The 22,531-nt window shown below is 40.5% G+C and overlaps 1 protein-coding gene across 4 annotated transcripts in view; it reads left to right on the forward strand.

Moving 5' to 3' along the window:
* znf280d (zinc finger protein 280D) overlaps positions 1–22,531 on the forward strand; it is a 100,422-nt gene that overhangs the window by 22,906 nt on the left and 54,985 nt on the right. For 2 of the 4 annotated variants that reach the window (XM_067971520.1, XM_067971521.1), the window contains exons 2-5: positions 3,750–3,900; positions 18,655–18,750; positions 18,989–19,128; positions 20,215–20,344. In XM_067971520.1, coding sequence (XP_067827621.1) covers positions 3,765–3,900; positions 18,655–18,750; positions 18,989–19,128; positions 20,215–20,344 — 502 coding nt within the window. In that variant the 5' untranslated portion in view covers positions 3,750–3,764. The remainder of the gene's footprint in view (positions 1–3,749; positions 3,901–18,654; positions 18,751–18,988; positions 19,129–20,214; positions 20,345–22,531) is intronic. The other 2 variants (XM_067971522.1, XM_067971523.1) reach the window with 2 other exon arrangements.

The following is a 22,531-nucleotide window of genomic DNA, read 5'->3' on the forward strand; positions in this document are numbered from 1 at the left end:
AGAATATTAGCCAACACACTTGGCAAACTCTCTGCTCTTGGAGTAATGCCATAGGGTCTTTAATCTTCACCTGAACCACTGGAATAGGCAAATGGGACCTCTGTTTAATGTCTCATCTGAACGATACCAAGTAGCACTTCATTAGTGCTGCACTGAAGTAGCCACACTGAGAAGTAATACATGGATATGTTAAGCACAAATTCAAAGAAGTCAAGAAATTGTGCATCACTGTTTTTGCTTTTGTCCCTTTTATTATGTGTACTTGTCATCAAGTAGTGGAAATAGATCCTGGTGTAATAATATGAGAAAGTGAAGTAGTCCTGTTGCAGATAATTTATTTTATCCTCTGGTTGTTTACATATCTCGTGTGCGTTCTTCATATTTAAAAGTGTCAAAAGTATATTACAAAAAGTGGAAGTTCTTTTCCTGTTGGCTTATCTGACCTTGTTAATCTGGCCTCTTACCAAGGGTGCAACTTAGAAGTATGCCAGTAGAATCATAACATTTTAAAAATTTGTTCATGGGATGTGGGCGTCGCTGGCGAGGCTGGCATTTATTGCCCATCCCTAATTGCCCTTGCTGTATGATACAGCACAGAAGGAGGCCATTCGACCAGTCGTGCCTGTGCCGGCTCTTTGAAAGAACTATCCAATTAGTCCCACTCCCCTGCTCTTTCACCATAGCCCTGCAAATTTTTCCACTTTTGAAAGTTAGAATTGAATCTGCTTCCACCACCCTTTCAGGCAGTGCATTCCAGATCATAACAACTTGGTGCGTAAGCTTTTTTTTCCTCATGTCTCCTCTGGTTCTTTTGCCAATTACCTTAAATCTGTGTCCTCTGGTTGCCAAATCAACCGCCACTGGAAACAGTTTCTCCTTATTTACTCTATCAAAACCCTTCATGATTTTGAACACCCCTATCACATCTCACCGAAACCTTCTCTGTTCTAAGGAGAACAACCCCTGTTTCTCTAGTCTCTCCACATAATTGAAGTCCTTCATCCCTGGTACCAATCTAGTAAATCTCCACTGCACCCTCTCAAAGGCCTTGACATCCTTCCTAAAGTGTGGTGCCGAGGACCTCTTTTTTTTTTTCCCCATGGATAGTTAACTGAGCAGTGGCCTTTAGGGGACAGGCATATATATATATATATATATGTAAAATGTTTGTATTTGGCACCTCACACATTGAATCCTTGGTTGTACATTAAATCTGCCTGTAACAGTAAAAATCAAATGTCACATTGATCTCAGTGGCACAAATAAGCCACTTACCAGTTGCAATATTGTTCGGCAAAGGTTCCACAAAAAGGCAGTCACTCAAGGTTGCAATTTCAAATTGGTTCCAGCTGCCATTCTTATTTCTGGTCCAGGTGAATATTACAACTGTATAAATAACATTGTTATTCCCCCCGATATGATAGTGACTCATATAGTTTCATGTGTAACATCCATGTTTTTCCAAGGGTGTACTTATGTCTTGGATGCCTGGGGTTCACTTTTCTTCTTTTCCCACAGTTTTATTTTTCCCCAGCCTTTATTTCCCATTTTTTTGCTTTGTAGTCTGCATCCCCATCGTGCACTTGAATTGAGCATGTCCTTGGGCCACAAGGTATTTAAATATACAGTTTGAACTTCTGATGCTTCCTCCGTGCGGGGCCCTGGGCCGATCATATTTCTGTTTTATGCATAAGTAGCTGCATGATAATGAGTGTCAGGCAGGTGGTAAAATGACCAGTTAATGGTAATGCTGAGAACAATGAGGTACAAATGGGATTACAGATGGGGCCAACAGGAGGCGCGATATAGCCCTGCCCAGCCTCAGCCACACAAGTTAGCCCATTCCAGTCAGCCTGAGCCTAACCGAGTCCATTGCACTTGCAGGTTACAAATAAAACTCTTGGCTGTTCAGCTCCACAGCTATCCTTCTATGTGGTATCATTCTCCCACTGCTGCTATTCCTGCTCTGCCACTTAGTCCTGGCTGCTCACAGCTTTTGGTGCGCCTTGGTGGGATGCATTGACAAGTTAGAGACACCTGGAAAGAGCTGATGCTCTTGGTGCTCTCACAACCTCCAGTATGGAGGTGTCCTGACTTTGTGATGTCGTAGAAAGAAAGAACAAACAAACTTGCATTTGTACAGCACCTTTCACATCTTTAGGATGTCCCAAGCACTTCATAGCCGATGAATTTCTTGAAAATAACTTGCTATATGAGCAGACACGGCAGCCAATTTTTGCACATTAAAATCCCAAACAGCAGTGAGATAAATGACCAGTTAATATGTTTTTTGGTGGTGTTGGTTGAGGAATAAATTTTGGCCAGGATATCAGAAGAACTCCCCTACTCCTCTTCAAATAGTGCTATGGGATCTAATATGTCCACACAAATAGCTCGAGCTTTGGTTTAATGTCTCAACGGAAATAGGGCACCTCTGACAATACAGCATTCACTCAGTACTGTGTTAAAGTCCCTGGAGTGGGGCTGAACTCATGATCACCTAGTTTAGAGCTGTGAGTGCTACCACTGTTAATCTGGAGGACTGCAGAACTGGAATAGGGAAAAGGGCTGCGAAAAGGGAAACTGCCAAGCCCTAAAACCGATCCGAGAGAAGGGAGAAAGAAAGAAACAAATGATCAGGTAAACAGAAGACTCGCAGCCATATCAAAACTGTTGCTGGATATGCAAAGCTAATAAAGATAAACTCAGGATTAGTGAAATAATTCAACATCATATTACGGTATTCCACTTCTGTTAATTTACACTAAATATTTGTTAGCCTTTGTATTCTGCCTTTTATGGACATTAACCGTTTGTGCATATGCATTTGCCTACTCCCGTTCTTTCCATCACAATGCGACAGGAGATGGGTGGGGTGTGTTTGTGTGAGAAAATCAGATTTTCCATACCTCTAATGCAGTGTTTCTCCCCGTGAAAGTCGATACCAGGGATAATGATACACAATTACACGATGCTATCTGGGTTGCTGAATTTTGTACCCCTTTTACAGCAGCTCGACTTCTGGTTGAAATGTAACCCACATAAGTATTTGGAAATTACGGAATGGCTGCAATAAATTGAATCTTTTCCACCAGTAGCAGTCTTAACTTGATTTGCAACACTTTTGAGAGAAAAAAGTGTTTTTCGTACAGTTGTTTAAAGATTATTCTGACCTTTTCAAACATAGCCGTTATAAATCCTGATCTTCAAAGCCTCATTGACATTTACATATTTGTTTATGATGCACCATTGTTTTTAAATTGCTCTCTACCTGCCACTTGGTCAAGTGAGATTTTATTTAACTGGCCAATTGAAGGTGCTCCATATTTCAGACGTAATAACCAAAATCTCAGTTTAAAGTGTTCTATAACATGGCAGACAGACAGTTGGGGATGATGGTAAAACTTGTCTTGACCGTTACGTTTGTCAGTCGCTATTTTTGACAGTTGGATTAAATGACACTTCTTTGTATTACGGTGAAATAATTTTAATGGACCCAAGTAATTCCTTCCTCACACCTGACAGACGACTGAACTGACATCTAATGGTGAATACACACAGAAAAGTACAATTTAAAGGAATCTATTGTACAAATATCTTAGGATTTTATTCAGAATTGGTTGATGTTACTAATTTTAGGAATTGAAAATGTACAAATATCTCTTCTAGATGTAAGGTGATGTAATGATGACTTTTAAACAATCTTTTTTTAAGTGAAGCAAACTTTTTCCTTCCCCCTCCCAAATCAGGACTGAAGCATCAGAATGGCAGAACTATTTATGGAATGTGAAGAAGAAGAGTTGGAGCCTTGGCAAAAAGGGAATAAAGACGATGAAGATGATGATGATGAGCCCATTTTTGTGGGAGAGATTACAAGCTCCAAAACCTCCAGTTACCTAAGTATGACATATATTTTGTTTCTTCAGGATTAATTGAGATTCCAGGCCAGAGCAGTCCGTTTAAGTAAATACAAGCTATTTGCCACAAATGTATGTTCTGTGGAATTGAACATAATTTCCGTTGCTGGGTGAGTGATCGTTCACTCAAGTGAATGATCACTTAAGCAGGTTGGGATCCAATTAGTTCCGACATTGAATTCTTGCCGCTCCAGCATTTAGGTACAGTAATGCTAAGGAGTATGATGAATCATTTTGATGGAATTATAGAACAAATTTCCCTCAATTTAAAAAAAATACAAGAAGACAGTATTGGTAACATTGGGTCACTTTATTTTGTTTTAACTGTAGTTCAATCTGAAACAATTATAATTGGAGCCTTTTTGCAAAATGATTAAATAACTTTAAATGGATAAAGATATTGTTTGTTTTAGGTATGCAAGGATGACTGTGTTTGGTCATTTCAAAATTAAACACAGCCTGATATGGTAACAATTCAATTATGCTCTAAACAAGCTATTGAATTGAAGAATTTGTTATAATAACAATAGCCATTTGAGCCCCATGAGATCTGCAAAAGAAGCAGTCTGTTTTTTTTTTCTTGCCCCTGGAAATGAATTATTTTTATAAAGGTGGAGAAAACTGCAGGTAATCAAATTTCATAACTAATATTAGATTATTCTGTTAAACTTCAAGAATGGGATGCCATCTGAATCTGTTAATCTGTATTATTAAGTGTTCAGTCCAGTGTGCATCCGTGGCATCATGCACCTGCATAGAACAAACAAAAGGTGATTGGATTAATTAACTAAATCACACATTTTAAAACTAGGGTACCTAGACCCTGGTGTACCCTATCAAGAGGGGCTGTAAAGTCATCAAATTTATGCATTAGTTCACTTAAATAGTATGTTTTTTAATATGTAAAATATTAAATAATGCTTTCTGCAATGCTTACCACTGTTTTCTTCTGGCTAGCAAACATTGTATTTCAGATTGACTTTGGGGATCCCTGGGAGTATATCCATATTTGTCGGGGCCCCCACAGAGAAAGGTTTGAAAACCAATGTACTCGACAGGTAGAAACATTTACTAGTCAACAACTAACAACCACCACAAAACCAAAAAATCAATTTGCTTAAAATTTTTTTTAAAACAAATTTTTTAAAATCCTGAGGAACACTGTAATTGCAGCCATGAACTTACCTATTTTATCTTCGAAAGCCATGTAACAACATTCCTGCACATAGGCCTGCCCCTTTCAGTGAAGGCTAGGATGAAGTTGTACGATTCCCCGACGGGTGCATTGTTTTTCTGGGCTTTCTTGATAATGTTTTCCTGCTAAGTTCTGAGCATGTTCCACCTCAGTTTTTAGCCTGTTACAGTTAGGAGGCTGAACTTGCGGCTGCAATAAATGAAGTTGGAAGTCTGTATAGCTTGACTTCATTTCTGAAATCTCCCTTGTCAAAAGAAATAAAGCCCTGCCTAACTGAAATAAAGCCCTGCCTAACTGTAATAATTGTAAACAATTTTACAACACCAAGTTATAGTCCAGCAATTTTATTTTAAATTCACAAGCTTTCGGAGGCTACCTCCTTCGTCAGGTGAACGATGTGAAAATGAAATCCTCGAGATGAAATCGCATTTATAATTCACAGAACAATGCTTGGTGAGTACAGACAGTTTTTTCAACTGCCCGTTGCCAAGGCAATCAGTGTGCAGACAGACAGGTGTTACCTGCCAGGTCTCACAGAATATACAAATCACCAAAAAAAAACAACAAACAAAAAAAAACAGAGATAGAGAGGTAGAAACATAGAAAAGACAGCAACTGACCCGTTATATTAAAAACAGATAACATTTGTTCGCTGGTGGGGTAACGTGTAGCGTGACATGAACCCAAGATCCCGGTTGAGGCCGTCCTCATGGGTGCGGAACTTGGCTATCAATTTCTGCTCGACGATTTTGCGTTGTCGTGTGTCTCGAAGGCCGCCTTGGAGTACGCTTACCCGAAGGTCGGTGGATGAATGTCCATGACTGCTGAAGTGTTCCCCGACTGGGAGGGAACCCTCCTGTTTGGCGATTGTTGCGCGGTGTCCGTTCATCTGTTGTCGCAGCGTCTGCATGGTCTCGCCAATGTACCATGCTCTGGGGCATCCTTTCCTGCAACGTATGAGGTAGACAACGTTGGCCGAGTCACAGGAGTATGAACCATGCACCTGGTGGGTGGTGTCCTCTCGTGTGATGGTGGTATCTGTGTCGATGATCTGGCATGTCTTGCAGAGGTTACCGTGGCAGGGTTGTGTGGTGTCGTGGACGCTGTTCTCTTGAAAGCTAAGTAATTTGCTGCGAACGATGGTCTGTTTGAGGTTGGGTGGCTGTTTAAAGGCGAGTAGTGGAGGTGTGGGGATGGCCATAGCGAGGTGTTTGTCCTCATCGATGAGTTGAGCGTCATATCCCGTTCTTACTAGGGCGTCTTTCAGCGTTTGTAAGTGTCCATCGCGTTCCTCCTCGTCTGAGCAGACCCTGTGTATTCGCAGGGCCTGTCCATAGGGGATGGCCTCTTTGACGTGGTTAGGGTGGAAGCTGGGAAAGTGGAGCATCGTGAGGTTGTCCGTGGGCTTGCGGTAGAGTGAGGTGCTGAGGTGCCCGTCTTTGATGGAGATTCGTGTGTCCAAGAACCTCACTCTACCGCAAGCCCACGGACAACCTCACGACGCTCCACTTTTCCAGCTTCCACCCTAACCACGTCAAAGAGGCCATCCCCTATGGACAGGCCCTGCGAATACACAGGGTCTGCTCAGACGAGGAGGAACGCAATGGACACCTACAGACGCTGAAAGACGCCCTAGTAAGAACGGGATATGACGCTCAACTCATCGATCGACAGTTCCGACGGGCCACAGCAAAAAATCGCATAGACCTCCTCAGGAGACTAACACGGGACGCAACCAACAGAGTACCCTTTGTCGTCCAGTACTTCCCCGGAGCGGAGAAACTACGCCATGTTCTCCGCAGCATTCAACATGTCATCAGTGAGGACAAACACCTCGCTATGGCCATCCCCACACCTCCACTACTCGCCTTTAAACAGCCACCCAACCTCAAACAGACCATCGTTCGCAGCAAATTACCTAGCTTTCAAGAGAACAGCGTCCACGACACCACACAACCCTGCCACGGTAACCTCTGCAAGACATGCCAGATCATCGACACAGATACCACCATCACACGAGAGGACACCACCCACCAGGTGCACGGTTCATATTCCTGTGACTCGGCCAACGTTGTCTACCTCATACGTTGCAGGAAAGGATGCCCCAGAGCATGGTACATTGGCGAGACCATGCAGACGCTGCGACAACGGATGAACGGACACCGCGCAACAATCGCCAAACAGGAGGGTTCCCTCCCAGTCGGGGAACACTTCAGCAGTCATGGACATTCATCCACCGACCTTCGGGTAAGCGTACTCCAAGGCGGCCTTCGAGACACAAGACAACGCAAAATCGTCGAGCAGAAATTGATAGCCAAGTTCCGCACCCATGAGGACGGCCTCAACCGGGATCTTGGGTTCATGTCACGCTACACGTTACCCCACCAGTGAACAAATGTTATCTGTTTTTAATATAACGGGTCAGTTGCTGTCTTTTCTATGTTTCTACCTCTCTATCTCTGTTTTTTTTTGTTTGTTGTTTTTTTTTGGTGATTTGTATATTCTGTGAGACCTGGCAGGTAACACCTGTCTGTCTGCACACTGATTGCCTTGGCAACGGGCAGTTGAAAAAACTGTCTGTACTCACCAAGCATTGTTCTGTGAATTATAAATGCGATTTCATCTCGAGGATTTCATTTTCACATCGTTCACCTGACGAAGGAGGTAGCCTCCGAAAGCTTGTGAATTTAAAATAAAATTGCTGGACTATAACTTGGTGTTGTAAAATTGTTTACAATTGTCAACCCCAGTCCATCACCGGCATCTCCACATCATAACTGTAATAAAGTGGACAAGCAGGCAGTGTTTAACTTACTAAAATGGGCTTGCTTCAGGTTGCTATTTGGCACGTTCTGATTAGCAATTGTAATGCAGATTGTTTGGAAGTGGGAGTAGAACCGTACTGCATAAACTGTGGTGCTTCTACTGCTCTTGTGAATTATCTGAGCTTGTTAATCGTGAGAAGGAAAACTATAACATGCATAAACTCCTCATTTATTCACTTATTTCATAAGCAGTCTTGTTACTTCTTGGCATCAGTCATAACCTCACTGCTTTCCAACTTCTTGGCCCCCAGACCAATGCAGACCCATCACAGCTTCCGGACTTTACCCTTCCTTATAGCAACAATAATATATCGTAAATACTGATAGCATTCAGCAAAAATATTATTAATATACAGCCAGAACTGCATCCCTAGTCACTGGTCCTCCCACTCTTTTCTGTATCCCAGTCCAAGGCCCAGCTCCCGTGCATAGCTGCAATAAGACAACACACACCAGCCTCTCAATCCGTAAAAGTGGTAAGATAATTTCTGCAGCGTTCAGTGCTTTGGACCTCCTAAACCTGCTTCACGTCTCACATGAGAGGAAAAGGAGAGAGTATAAAATGTGCAGGAAAGAGAGGCCAACATACAGAGAGAACATATGCGAAAGACATTCAAAGTGCTAGACAAACACGGTGAGAGCTGCAGATGCACAAAGGAGGACAGCAATTGTGAAAAGCATTCAAAGAGTTTTAGGAGACACACAGAAGAGAGGACGTAGAGATAACATCAGCCTTAAAGAGACACAGCGAGTGAGACTGAATTTGGGACAAACTGAGTGATATAGAGAGGACAAAAAAAATGAGGTATACAAGGAGCATGTCAAAGAGTTGGAAGACAAAGATAGAGAGACACGCACAAAGAATTGGAGAGTGGGAGACAGATATGGAAGAGAGACACAATTTTTGTTTGTGAGCAACACCACGGAAGATCAGTTATATATTATGCTCAATGATATAATTATCCTTTTGTTATTAAAAATATCCTCTGACTTGTGAGTACAGGAGATGTATTTGTTACATTTATAAAATATAGCTTTTTTCTAACTTGGACATTTTTATGGCATTTATTTTGCTTTAAATTGAAATGTTTGAAGTTTTTAAGGCTATAAATCGTTCAGTGTCTGTATTACATTAAATACCGTAGAGAAGCCTGACGTCAGTATTTCAGGAGTAATTGGTAGTTTTCATTTCCTCTAACCTAACGAATCTTTTGGGCCAGATGGCATATATCCTGAAGTTTAAAGGAGACTAGAGGCAAAATTCCTGGAACATTAGCTATCGTCATTAAGCAGTTGTTGAGTACAGTTAAGGTTCTAGGACTGGAAATGAGCAAACGTAGTGCCTGTATTTAAAAAGCATGAAAAATAAGGCCAGGCACCTTCAGGGCCATAAATGTTATATCATCAGATTTTAAGGAGCAGATGGGAGGAGTACCTGTCGAGCAGTCGCTTAATCAGAAGCAGATAGCATGCAAACCTCCTCAACTTCTTTAAGGATGTTACAAATATGGTAACTGAAATTCCCTGTCATACAATTTATTAGACTTTCAGAAAGTTTTTTAACGAAGTGGCACTTCTAATTAAACTAAAAGCCAATGGAATTCAGGCTGGCACGTGGCAATGGATAATAAAGGTCAGACTGGGAGGCGTTGCTGAGTAGAGTCCCAAAAGGTCATTGCTTGACCTCTTGTTTCCAATTTACATAAATGATCTGACTGTCAGTAGTAATAGTAAGGATGTCAGATTTGCAGATAACACTAAAATAGAGCAATAGAGACAGAGGGTAATTTTAGTCTTACCTGCATGATGGGAAATTGATGAGATCAGTTTGCCACCTGCTTTATGTCCCGCACCATTTTACTTTGCATTGACCTGAATGGAGAATCCAACTAAAAAAGATTTAGATCAGTTATGCAATTGGGCAAAAAAATAGCAAATTAGGTTTAATACTCAAAAAAGTGATGTATTACATGTTGGGTGAAAAATTATGGGACATAAATATACAATGAATGGAATAAAATTTGGACAGGGAGACTTAGAAAGTTTAGTTTAGTTTAGTAGCACATGAGGCAACCCATTTCTTCCATTGTTGTCTGTCCAGAGCAAGATGTTTGACTCCATTGTAAGTTATTTCCATGATGACAGCATCCATTTTGATCATATTGTGATAGGTCATTCTTGGTTCTCCCCGCCATCTCTTCCCTCCAGATGAAATCTAGTCTGAGACATAACGTCATTCTGCCATGGAGTAGCCTGATGATATGGCCAAACCACCATAAACGTCTCTGTTTGATTATTGAGTCCATAGTCAACTGATCCTTGCAGCCCAATACAACAACAATAACTTGCATTTATACAGTGCCTTTAACATAGTAAAATGTCCCAAGATGCTTCGCAGGAGCGTTATCAGGCAAAATTTGATACCAAGCCACATAAGGAGCTATTAGGACAGGTGATCAAAAGCTTGGTCAAAGAGGTACGTTTTAAGGAGTGTCTTAAAGGAGGAGAGAGAGGCGGAGAAGTTTAGGGAGGGAATTCCAGTACTGTGGGTCTAGACAGCTGAAGGCACGGCTGCCAATGGTGGAGCAAAGGAAATCAGAGATACTCAAGAGGCTAGAATTGGAGGAACACAGAGTTCTCAGAGGGTTGTTGGAGGTTACAGAGATAGGGAGGGATTTGAACATAAGTTGAGAATTTTAAATTTGAAGCGTTGCTAGATAGGGAGCCAATGTAGGTAAGCGAGCACAGGGGTGATGGGAGAACGGGACTTGGTGCGAGTTAGGATGCAGGCAGCAGAGTTTTAGATGAGCTCAAGTTTATGGAAGGTGGAAGATGAGAAGTCAGCCAGGAGAGCACTGGAATAGTCAAGTCTGCAGGTAAGAAAGGCATGAATGAAGGTTTCAGCAGCACTGAGGCAGGGGTGGAGACTGGCGATATTACAAAGGTGGAAGTAGGCAGTCTTGGTGATACTTCTTCACTGATTACGCAATCTCCAATGAACTCCCAGCATTCTTCTTAAACAAAGTTGATGGAATGCATTCAACTTCCTGTTGTGCACTTCTAGCATCTGCCATGTTTCTGAGGCATACAGTAGTGTTGAAAGGACAGTAGCTTTGTACAATCTCATTTTAGTGTGTAGGGGTATCTTCTTACTCTTCCAGATGTTGACAAAGGAGAAGATGACCTACTGGCTTTGTTGAATTTTGCTATCACTTCTTTAGTGATCTGGCGGTTAGAAAATATTACACTTCCATGATAAACTGAGTCATCGACACTTTCATACTCTCTTCCATCAATCATACATCTGTCAGTGTTGACAGCATTCTCTCCCATCTCCGTAATCGTGGTTTTCTGCGAACTGAGACATAGTTGCACTTCGGCAGGTTCTGCTTTTACGCTCACAAAGAATCTTTTCATTCTATCCAAGTTGGTACGCACTATGACTATATTATCAACAAAATTTAGGTCTCGCGGCTCACCTCTTGGGCAAACAATACCAGTGTTCTCAGCAACAGCCATCGTACTTCTCATCACAATGTTTATGACACTGCAGAAGTGAAGTGGGGATAATACACAGCTTTGCCGTACACCACCAGCAATCTTAAACCATTTTGTGTCTCTGCTCTTTGTCCTGATGCAGTATGCAGATTCATCATACAAAGCTTCTATCAGATTAACAATCTTTGCTGGAATTCCATAGTGTCTCAGGATCTACCAGATGGCTTCTCTGTGGACACGATCAACCGTTTTGTAAAATCAATGAAGTTAAACCATCTTCTGTTGGTATTCTAAGCCTTTCAAAAGAAGTGTTCTCAAGGTAAAAATCTGATCTGAACACGTCCTAACAGATCAAAATCCAGCCAGTTCTTCCCTGTGTACATGTTGAGCAGTTTTCAAGATAATGGTGCAAAACACTTTTCCTGGTACAGATCAAGCCCTTATCATAAATAACCTGGTTTCCCATTTTTAGGGATTTTATAGATGACATCTCTCCTCCTGTTTTTAGGACAGATCTCTTTTTCCCAAGCCATTCTACACAACATGCACAAGTAATTCTCCAGCTTTTAGCATTTTAACATATGTCTTATTAAGGAATATGGGAGTAATTGGAGATTCATCACTTTCTCGAGGAACCAGCAGTGCTTTACAAACTTCAATGAGCACCAACTTCTCGAGAGCTGTGCATTCTCAACCCCCAAGCTTACCCCACAAATATATATTTGTCCTGTACACTGCATTCACCTCCATGGGAGAAAGATCTAGGTCACAAAAGAAGAATAGAAGGGAATCTGGGAACAAACACAACAACCTTTTCCAACAGAGTGTGGGGGTCAAATCAAATTTGTACCACATTCCACATAAGCTTTGTGGATTCTGCCCTACCCTGCCAAATGAATGCTGGAGAGGATTTGGCCAGAATGGCACACCTGTACACACCATCTGGTCCTGTACCCAAATCCAACCATTTTGGAATGCCATAGGCCATAACCAGCATTAATGTCCACCCCCTCCCCTCCCCAGATCCATTCCCCTGTCTGCGAGGCATGTAACATCAGCCTGAGATGCAAAGGCTATTACAAATATCACTGCTAGAACCATGAATGCATTTCCCCATTATGACAAGGCTCGACTTCTCCCACCACAAATATGTAGGACATAACATCAGCCAACTATGTGATGGACTTGGCCTGGGGAAGTATCAAGGAGTCTAGACCCTCTTTGGCACTAATACAACAGGTTCCCTTTCACAAATTCTGCAACACACTCCTGTAGAGGAAGGGACAGCTAATGATAGTGAGAATACATGCCATCTCTAGCCCCAACTGTACAGAAAAAGTGACAGAACCCAAAATCACCCCAGAATGGGTTGGGAACACCCCTGTGTGTCCATCCAACTCTGGTGGCTATCTGTGCACCTCCCATGTCTACCTTCGAATTGAAGATTGTTAATTTACTGACTAAATATGTACAATTAGGCCATCAGTGTACCTGCCATCTGTAAATGCCATCTTGAGATTATATACGAGTGTGCAAACCATAGTACAATTTTTCTGTTGTGAAAAAAAGTAAACAATTATTGAAAAACAATATCAAAAATTTACCAGCTTTCCCGTCTTATGTTGTAATAGCTGAACCAACTTTTGTCCTCACAGGCCTCCCCTCTTTGAGGGGCCTTGGGTTTGTCTTGAGATCTCTTCCCAGAACTTGGGAACTCACCACCCCGACACCTGGACTAGCATTCACTTGATTCCTATCCCACACTACTGGTTGATTCTTAGTGCCTTCTGAAGTGGCCTACCCAGCAACTCAGTTTTAGAAACAATAGCCATCAAGAGGATAACTGGGGGTGGACTCACCAGTGTTGCCCACATCCAGAGAGCAAATAGAAACATATATTGCCCTGGCTCACCATGAGCAAAGCTATGGCATATCTGCTGTATTATATAGTAACTCATAATAAAACAGCATAATCCTCTGACTCATCAGGAGCAATACTGCAGGAGATCTGCTCGTAATACAGAATAATACATTATGTGCTCCTGTCAAATAACACTGCTATCATTTTAAAATAGCGTATCATCCAACTCACTGTGAGCCATGTCACAAGGGACCAGAGAATATCCTTTTAAATATGTAGTATAAGCACAAAGCCCACAATTAAAAATAACAGTCATTGAAGGAAAAATGCCCACATTGAAAACTATTATTTCTTCATCAAATTCTAGATTTGTTTAACAATGTCCATGTTGGGAATGACTAGTATCTGTCTGTGAACATTAACTTGTTATCTATTATTATGTTTTTATATCAAAACTTTATGCTTAATTTGTTTGGTACTCCAGGTATGGGGGAGGTTGTGGGCTGGTGCTTGGGATGGGGATCCCCTATCGATACATGGCTGGCGGGTCTGCCCCCTAGTGTCGCCTGCCTTTTCCTTATACCATACTTCCAGGCCACTGGAGCCTGCTCCACTTTGCCAGATTTTCCATGCTTCCCCCCACTCCCCACCCTGCGATTCTGCTGTAACTATTTACACATCCTCCACCTTATCATAGACCATTTTTTCTCCTCTACATCCACTTTTCCCTAGCTCTGTTCCTCCTTATAAGCTGTTCACCTGTAACATCTCCCGGTTCTGACAAAAGGTCATTGACCTGAAACGTTAACCCTACCTTCCTCTTTCCACAGATGCTGCCTGACCTGCTGAGTGCTTCTGGCAATTTCTGTTTTAATTTCAGATTTCCAGCATCTGCAGTATTTTACTTTTTGCATATGACAGAATTGTCTTAACAAGATGTACAAATTTTAATATTGTAATATTTAGTTAGACTAAATTAGGACTTAACTACATTGTTAGCCACTCCTACCAATGTATATTCATTTTATTATTGCTGTCCTTTGTTTTGCTGTTTTTTTTTTGAGCAAGAAAAGAAAGAGCTACAAATATAACCTGTAATGGAGATTGTGCCTGGGAACACTTTCCTTTCCAATTATTCATCTGCCCATAGTGATTGTCCAATAGCTCTTTTATTCTGGCAGTTGGAGGTTGAAGTTTACCTGACAAAATGTGATTTCCAGCTCACTGTGTCGATGTATGATTTTCTGCTCTCTGTGTTGGCCCTGTTATGAAGTAAACTCTCTTGTAAGATAGATTTCCTATGGGGACAGATTCTGAGTCACTGAACTGTAAAGAAAATGTTTGATGCATTGCCAAAATGATAACACTCTCATGTTATCAGGGCAACATTTGACATCAGTGTACACAGAGCTTTACTATTTGCACAGGTACAAAATACAGAATTTTCCTGAGGAGCTGCCAGTAGTATAAGCGAGGCCCCTCTGCAAGTTCTGACATGCTGGATTAGAACAGCCCTGCCACATTAAGGACCAAGGCTTGATACAGGCAAGTTATGAGATGGAATTGGCATTTCATGCAGCTTCCTTCAGAATTGACAAATTTAATTCTTAGACTGCTCCATTTCTGTATTAAGTCTTGACCAACCAGTTTCTGTCAGCACTAGTGTCATTTAAACTCACTCTCCTAGTACCTAGAGAGTGGATTTCTTTTTTAAAATAATAAAGTTTTTCTTCTAACTCCAGTCTTTTGTCTTCATTGCAATTGCCGTACTTTCTGCTTTGTATTACAGAATTGTCATTAATATTTTATTGAATTCATAATGGTGGACATGTGAGATTTTCATAGACTGTCCACTTAAATTTTGAAAACAGTCAACTTTACAATGAATCTTGTCCTTGCGAGCGTGGATTGTTTCTGGAGAAAGCATTTTGAACTATAAAATATTAGGATAAAGTACTGATGCAGGTTTGTAAGTGGTGCTGATAGCTGTGGGAACAATTTGAGGTGATGAATATGAGTATCACAAACATTAGAAGTGTATTGGCTTAAATCTATGGATAGGGTAGTGGAGACAAAACCGTGGACTCATTTAGGAAACAGTTGGACGTTGTGATGGAAATCTATAACTTTTCTTACTAGATGGATGAGCTCGGATGATCCAACTGGATTGCCTCATCCAATCTATCTTGTGACACGTGCCATTATGCAAGTTTGTTTTTCCCCAGCTCAAGGTTCTTCACTCTTCACGTCAGACTCCTTGATGCCAAGTTTGGGACACAGCTTTTATCCTGTCTACAAGGAAGTAGGCTACGTTAGACAGAGTATCGAATATTCTGTAATGTGAACCGACTTGCCTGGGCTTTTGTTTTGTTTTTCATGTTTCTCAGGTATTGGCAATAGGCGATGAGCCTCCAGAAAATATTGCACCAGACTACCTTTTTCAAGGCAAGCATACAAAAGAAAGAAAAGCTGTGCCGTTTAGGTGGTAACCAATACTCTGCTTCCTCGGATAAAGAGAGCAAATAAAGCAGGCAACAACAAATGAGCATTAAGTGTACAAGTGGTTAACATAAAAATAGGAATTTTACACTGCTCTTAACATATTCACAGCTGAACTGACATTCAGCACTGATCCCTACAATGCGTTATCTGTGTCAAAAACAGTGTGCTTCCATAGCACTTAGCCTCATGGTGCCAGATTTGGCTGAGTTTCCACATTACTGATTACTGATTGATAGCTAGATTTGGGTGGGGAAAGGAAAGAAAGACCAATTTAGATCCCAGCAATGTTACATTCCACTTCATTTACCTGGTAGCTTATTTAAATTCAGAGTTAAATTAAACACGGTCAGCATATCTAAATCGAAGATCCATTCACAGTGGGTGACACTCACAGTCATTATATAAAATACTTCTCCCCTAAATTTGATGGTGACTTGCTAAATTTCTCTTGGGCTCATGAAATATATCCATAAAGAATGTTTAGAAGGTAGATGAGTATAGTAAGACTAAAAAATCCAGGCACACTCAATTGCTTGCTGTTCAACACACATTATTTCGGCAATCAGTGGCAATCAAAATAATTGCAGGGACATTTTACTGAAGAACCTCCAAAAATTTCCTTTCTCACATAAAAATCGCCAAGCTCAGCACCCCTCTCCACTGCTGGCTCCTACCTGATCTGGCATTATGTTCATTGGTGATTCGTCCCTCTGAGAGACTACTGACCAAAGAGGAGGATTCTAAGAAACTAAACCAAATCTGGCACATTTCCTTGTGTAGTATGTCACAGATCCACAGAGCGTACTGCGTGACCAATATTTCTCCTTGTACAAGACCATAATGTCTTGACAAAATAAGATTTAGCAGGGGAGATGAGATCCCAAGAGGCAGCAGCGTGTCCATTCACCGATAGGTGATTGGAAATGGGATTCTCTCAAGACCCTTGGTTCTAAGACTTCACAGCCATTTGTACCTGGAGAATTGGCCCATCAGAGTTCCACACCTGAATTTTGCTTGTACTTGATACAGTCCATGGATTCATAGTCAGTTACAAGAAGTTCTAGCTGCACCCCAAGCAGGAGTTAATATTCTTAGGGTATTGTTTTGGGCCCCTTTAGACATTTTATAGTATTCGGGGAAGTGACATCCACTTTACAGTAAAGGTTGTGAATTCTATTGAAAGGTTATTTAAAAAATGTAGGTTTGATGACAGCAGCCATCATTCTGATATCTTTTTTTTGTAACCATTTCAACTGAATCTGCTGAACCAGTGGTTTCCCTGCTGCAAAGGCTACCATTTCCAACTATTATGCAGTAACTGTACCTCAGGCCTGGACCTCATTCGATAGTCTCAGGAGTACATTGTACTATAGGCCAGTCTCTTGCCGCTGGTTTCCCCACAGTTGACGTACTCCATCCGATTTGTCAGCATTAATCTTCAAGTGGAAAATAGAGCAGTCAATTTGGTATGTCGGTTGATTGGAACTTTTAGCCTTGATGGTCCGGCGAGAAAAGACTCACTCCTGTTCCCTTCGTCGAGAACACCTATCAGTACACTGGTGTTGGGAGTCATAAGATTAATCTCTTGGCTCAGTCTTTTGCCAGTGTAGACAACATGGCATCAGTTTCTTTCTCATCCAACATCTCACCTCATGAGAGGAAAATTCATCCAAAGGTAGTTTAGGATACTTTCAGGAGTTGTAGTTGTCTGTATGCCTTTCTGGACAATCATCTGCTTCCGTGCTCCTTTTCGAAGACAGAGCCAGCATCCAGAAAAGAAAAGTTTGCCCTGAAGGCTAATAGTCTTCTTGGATGTGAAGATTTCTGCATGTTTTTCCCAATTGGTTTCTTAAGTTAATTGATCACGTTTATATATCCACCATATATCCACAAATCTTCAATGATGAAAATTTTGAGTTTCTTGTATGGATAACTGCACTGTTGTTGGCTTTAGTTACAGTTTGCTAAGTTACTGAACTTCAAGCTATTATTGTATATCAGCTGTATTTGATTTGGCATTCTGACATGGCAATCCTGAGGACACACCCAGAGTTTATACCTGTAGTCACTTGTTAGTTTCATCTTGGATGAAGAAATTGTCCCATCATTTTATCTACCTGCCATACAAGCCAGAACTGAAACACCATTTTCGCTCTGTGGTTATGTGTCTCACACACCAAGACCCAAGGCAGATCAATCACTAAGCATCAAAAACCCAAAGGATAATTGAGTGCATTTTATACTGCTACCATTTTTCACTGAAGAAACCCAAAGTATGGGCTAAGGCTCTTTCCACTTGTTCCACAGCAACTCCCAATGATGTTCCAATTGATAGCATATGCAAGGCTGCCACATGGAGCACTCCTCCCACATTTATTTACCATGTCTCAGTAGATTTACCTGCAACATATAAAACTACTTTTGTTACAACTTTTATGTAGAGGCCCCCCGCTCCTACATTTGTCCTACAGTGGATGGACAATGTGCAATGAAGATGATCGATAGATTAGCTACCTGATAGGGTTGATTTTATTCTTCAAATGATAGGCAACTCTGCAAAGAATGATTCCATCCATTCATCCACCCCACAAGCACTGTATAGTATAGTTTTTGGGGGTTAGTGGTAAGTGTCTTAGTTCGAATATGAGTGAGTCAGCTATTCAAAGCCATCCTTGTTTCTTCCACCTTCTGGAACCTGCCTCACTTTCAGATCATACCAGAAATGTGAGAAAAGCAGCAGAAATACAACAAAAAATGTTTAATGGATAATTTGTTATATTTTGAATATTGCAGACCCTACCAATTTCTCCTTACAAGATGGCTTATATTAATTATTTTTATCTCTTTGCTTATAAGGTAATAAAGCAGGAGGCACAACGTTTAATTTGGCACAGCGAGGAGGAATGCAAAATGGTGGACTTAGCAGAGGCATGATGGTCTCCTTTAGCAGTGGTAAGAGATACCAAAGTGATTTATTTTTTGTTTTGGTGAATTCACTGTGACAGTATTTGGAATTTTATCTGTTTAATGTTTTTAAAATCAAATCCTTTTAATATACAAAAATGAGTGCCACAAATTAAGTAATGATTATTAAAACTTTTACTGTGTTCTCCTTTTCAAGTCCACACAAATTCTGCACTACAATATTGCTAATAATATTTTCCTACCAAAATGTTTGTTTCTGCACTAGGTGCATCTTCCACAATTCAATCAGTCAACCAACAGTCTGTGACTTCTGCTCCATCAAATTCTAGCACAATGGCAGTGTATCAGCCAGGATCTCGAACTATGCCTGCATCATTAACAGCACAGCCTATGGTAATGACACAGGTAACAACAAAATAGTGTAATTTGTTTAGTTAAATACAGTTCACATTTTGTTGAATGTGGTGATTGCTGTCTAAATGTTGGAACACTATTGTAAAGTTTATTTTCATTTGTCCTGAAGAAATCTGTTGAATCCTATCATGACCATCATGATGGGATGCCTCATGACGGTCGAATGTTTTGCTTTGTTACAGTTTAGTAAATGTAGTGTGGGATTAAGACCACAGATAGAAGTTAAAAGTTACAACACGGAAACAGGCCATTTGGCCCAAGCATTGAATGTTGGCGTTTCCCCTCCATACAAGCAAAGCAAATCTGAGTAGCAAGTGTTTAACCAGAGGATTTCAAAATTGTTTTTAGATTTTTTTTTAAAAGAAAAATTCTGTTTTATAGTTGCAGAAATTGGAATATCTATCCTATAATAATATACTAAAAGTCTAGCATCACAATTACTCTCAATCCTATCCTCAAAAAAAAGATGTTTATTGAGGATAGATTTGAGAGTAACTGTGATGAAATATACTTCCAGCAAGGGTCACTGGATAAGAATCGAGTGGTGAGCTCTGGCTAATGGTTCATCCACCCACCCCCTTTCCACCCTGGACTTTAGGCACTGAGACCAATTGGAACACCCCACCCTGACCTAACTGAGATTATCCAAGTCAGAACAAACCAGAATTCGTACCTGGGAATCTGATGTTTTCTGTTACTCAGTGCCTCACCATGCAGTGCTCTTGCATGTTGACCCATGATGGAGTTTGGATACCCATACTTTTTAACTGCATTAGTTTGTTGATTAACAGATTGTGAATAACAAATGAGGATTTATAATAATAGAGTTTTGGCTGATTATACTGTGGTGCTGCACAGACCATTGTGCAACTGGTTCTGTCAGTCAGCTGACCACTTTGAACCGTTTTAGTTGGGTAAAACTAACTCTGTGTGAGCAAACATGATGGAAACAATCTTCTATGTTTAGCTGTCACGTGCGATGGTTTGTGGCCCTAATTTACCCCTCCCCACCATTTTTTGAATTAGTAATTCGTAATTTTATTCGATTTTATTAAAAAAATCTTTCCTCTTTGTTAGGGTTTTGTTCTAAAAGATATGGGTTCGCCTGCGACTGTGACTCAGAGTTCAGGTGGCGCAATATACAATGTAAGGCAGACTCCAAGCCTAACACGCTATCAAAGCAGACCAACTGTTCCTGTACTTTCCGGTATGTACTTTTTTTTTAACATAGAATTACATAGAACGTACAGTGCAGAAAAGCGCTCTTCTGCCCAACTGGTCTATGCTGGTGTTTATGCTCCATACGAGCCTCCTCCCACCCTACCTCATCTCACCCTATCAACATACCCTTCTATTCCTTCCTCCTTCATGTGTTTGTCTAGCTTCCTCTTAAATGCATCTATGCTATTTGCCTCAACCACTCCTTGTGGTAGCGAGTTCTACATTCTAACCACTTTCTGGGTAAAGAAGTTTCTCTTGAATTTCCTATTGGATTTATTAGTGACTCTTTTCTATTTATGGCCCCGAGTTTTAGACTCCCCTACAAGTGGAAACATCTTCTCTATCCTTTGGAACCCTTTCATAATTTTAAAGACTTCTATCAGGCCACCCCTTTTTAGTCCTGTAAACGTAGGAAACCCATCTCATGTAAAAGCGGAGCCTAGTGTAACTACTGAGACCAGGGGGTGAATTTCCTCGCAGTGAAGTTGTGCCGTTGAAAAATTGAATTGAATCGACATCTTGAGGCTATTGCTACTTAATTCTTTGCTTTTGTTCAGCAACCTTTATTTTAAACACAAAAACAGTAACGGATCGAGAAGACTTAGATGTAAATCAATACTCTTACAAGAAAGCATGGAATGAGAAACATTAATTTGCTTTCTTTAAGACAATTCCTTCCATTGACTATTGTGGATCCACCCAATCTGAGGAAAGGCTACTTACAGAAGAGGAAGCCCATTTTGTCCATCTTAATTCATCAATCCAGAACATCCCTATACCCTCACCCTTCTCCATTTACCATCACTATTTGTTTCTTGTTCCCAAAATATTTTTCAATGCAGTTAGATAATCTGCTGTTAATTTCCCTGATGGAAGGATGTTTAACTTTAAATTTGTAGTAGCTTTTTAAATGGAAATCCTACTTCTTGACAAGCTCAGGTGTGAGGTCACTATGGATGGTGACCGATTTACCTTTGTAGATGAGATGAGGATTTCTCTAGCCTAATGCAAAATCAGTCTAAAAAATTATCATTGTAATGAAAAATCTCTGGGTTTGGTTTTGTTGTCAGTGTGAGACTTTAAGATAGCAATGTAACCATTGGTATATTCATTATTTTTAGAAGCAGATTTGGTCACTTTCTGTACAAAACTTGTACTTTTGCATCTCTCTTGACTGTCCCCAGTCTGTCCACTTAAACCTCTATGATATTTTAACATGGTTAACATATTATAATTTCCTGCAGCATTTTTCTTTTTCTTGCTTAAGCAGGTCTCTTAATCAACCTGTTCACCTTGAGCCGGCTTTCAATAATACTTTCTTGCCTCTCACTACTAATTTGTGGCCAAATTGTTTCTGCTGATGTAGCCTCCTTTTCGATAACTTATTAATAACCAACAATACCACTTCTGTGCTTAACTTAACTGGTGAAGCGTTCTATTTCCTCTTAACTCCATCTTTAACTCACTGTAGTATGTTTCTGTGGTAGAGACACTGAGAGTATTGACATTAGGCCTTGAGCAAAAGTGGTGTGAAAGCACTGAATTGAAAAATTTTCAGGTTTAAAACATTTATATTTAATTCACAGTGATATTTTGATTGCTTAAGTGTACTTTATTTTAAAGTTGTAGGAGAAGAGAATGCATTTTTCAAATTTTTAGTTCAAATTTATGTATTCCACAGCTATCACTGAGTTTTGAGGTACCAGTCTTAATCACTAACTTCAGTATTGGCTTTTGAGTTTGTATCGTCACACCAGCAAGTTTTGGCTTATAAGTACTTATTGGCCTTTATGGCTGCTGATTTTTGCCAGTAGGTTTGTTTGCGTGATTAAAAAAGAGAGGGCTTATGAAATGCATAAAAGGGATAGATTTCCAAGAAATTAACACTCCTTCTCTTACCTGGCTATAGGTCACTATATATACTGGACAAGCCATTTCTTTTTTTGTTATTAATCTCTTAAATATTCTATATTAAAATATGTAGTTGTTATTGATCTAAGCATGTAACCGCAATCATTTGTACTCACATAATCCGCATTCTTGATCGTCCATGAGAATCTTTGCGTGAATAGGAAGGCCTTCAGGAATCAGGGCTATCGCTATTGGTGAGGAAAAGTTTTTAAAGGGAAGTAGATCTGCATTAAAAACAATAATTGCTCATCTTAACTGTTTT

The sequence above is a fragment of the Heptranchias perlo genome, chromosome 34, assembly GCF_035084215.1.
Source record: "Heptranchias perlo isolate sHepPer1 chromosome 34, sHepPer1.hap1, whole genome shotgun sequence".
In the NCBI taxonomy this organism is placed as follows: domain Eukaryota; kingdom Metazoa; phylum Chordata; class Chondrichthyes; order Hexanchiformes; family Hexanchidae; genus Heptranchias; species Heptranchias perlo.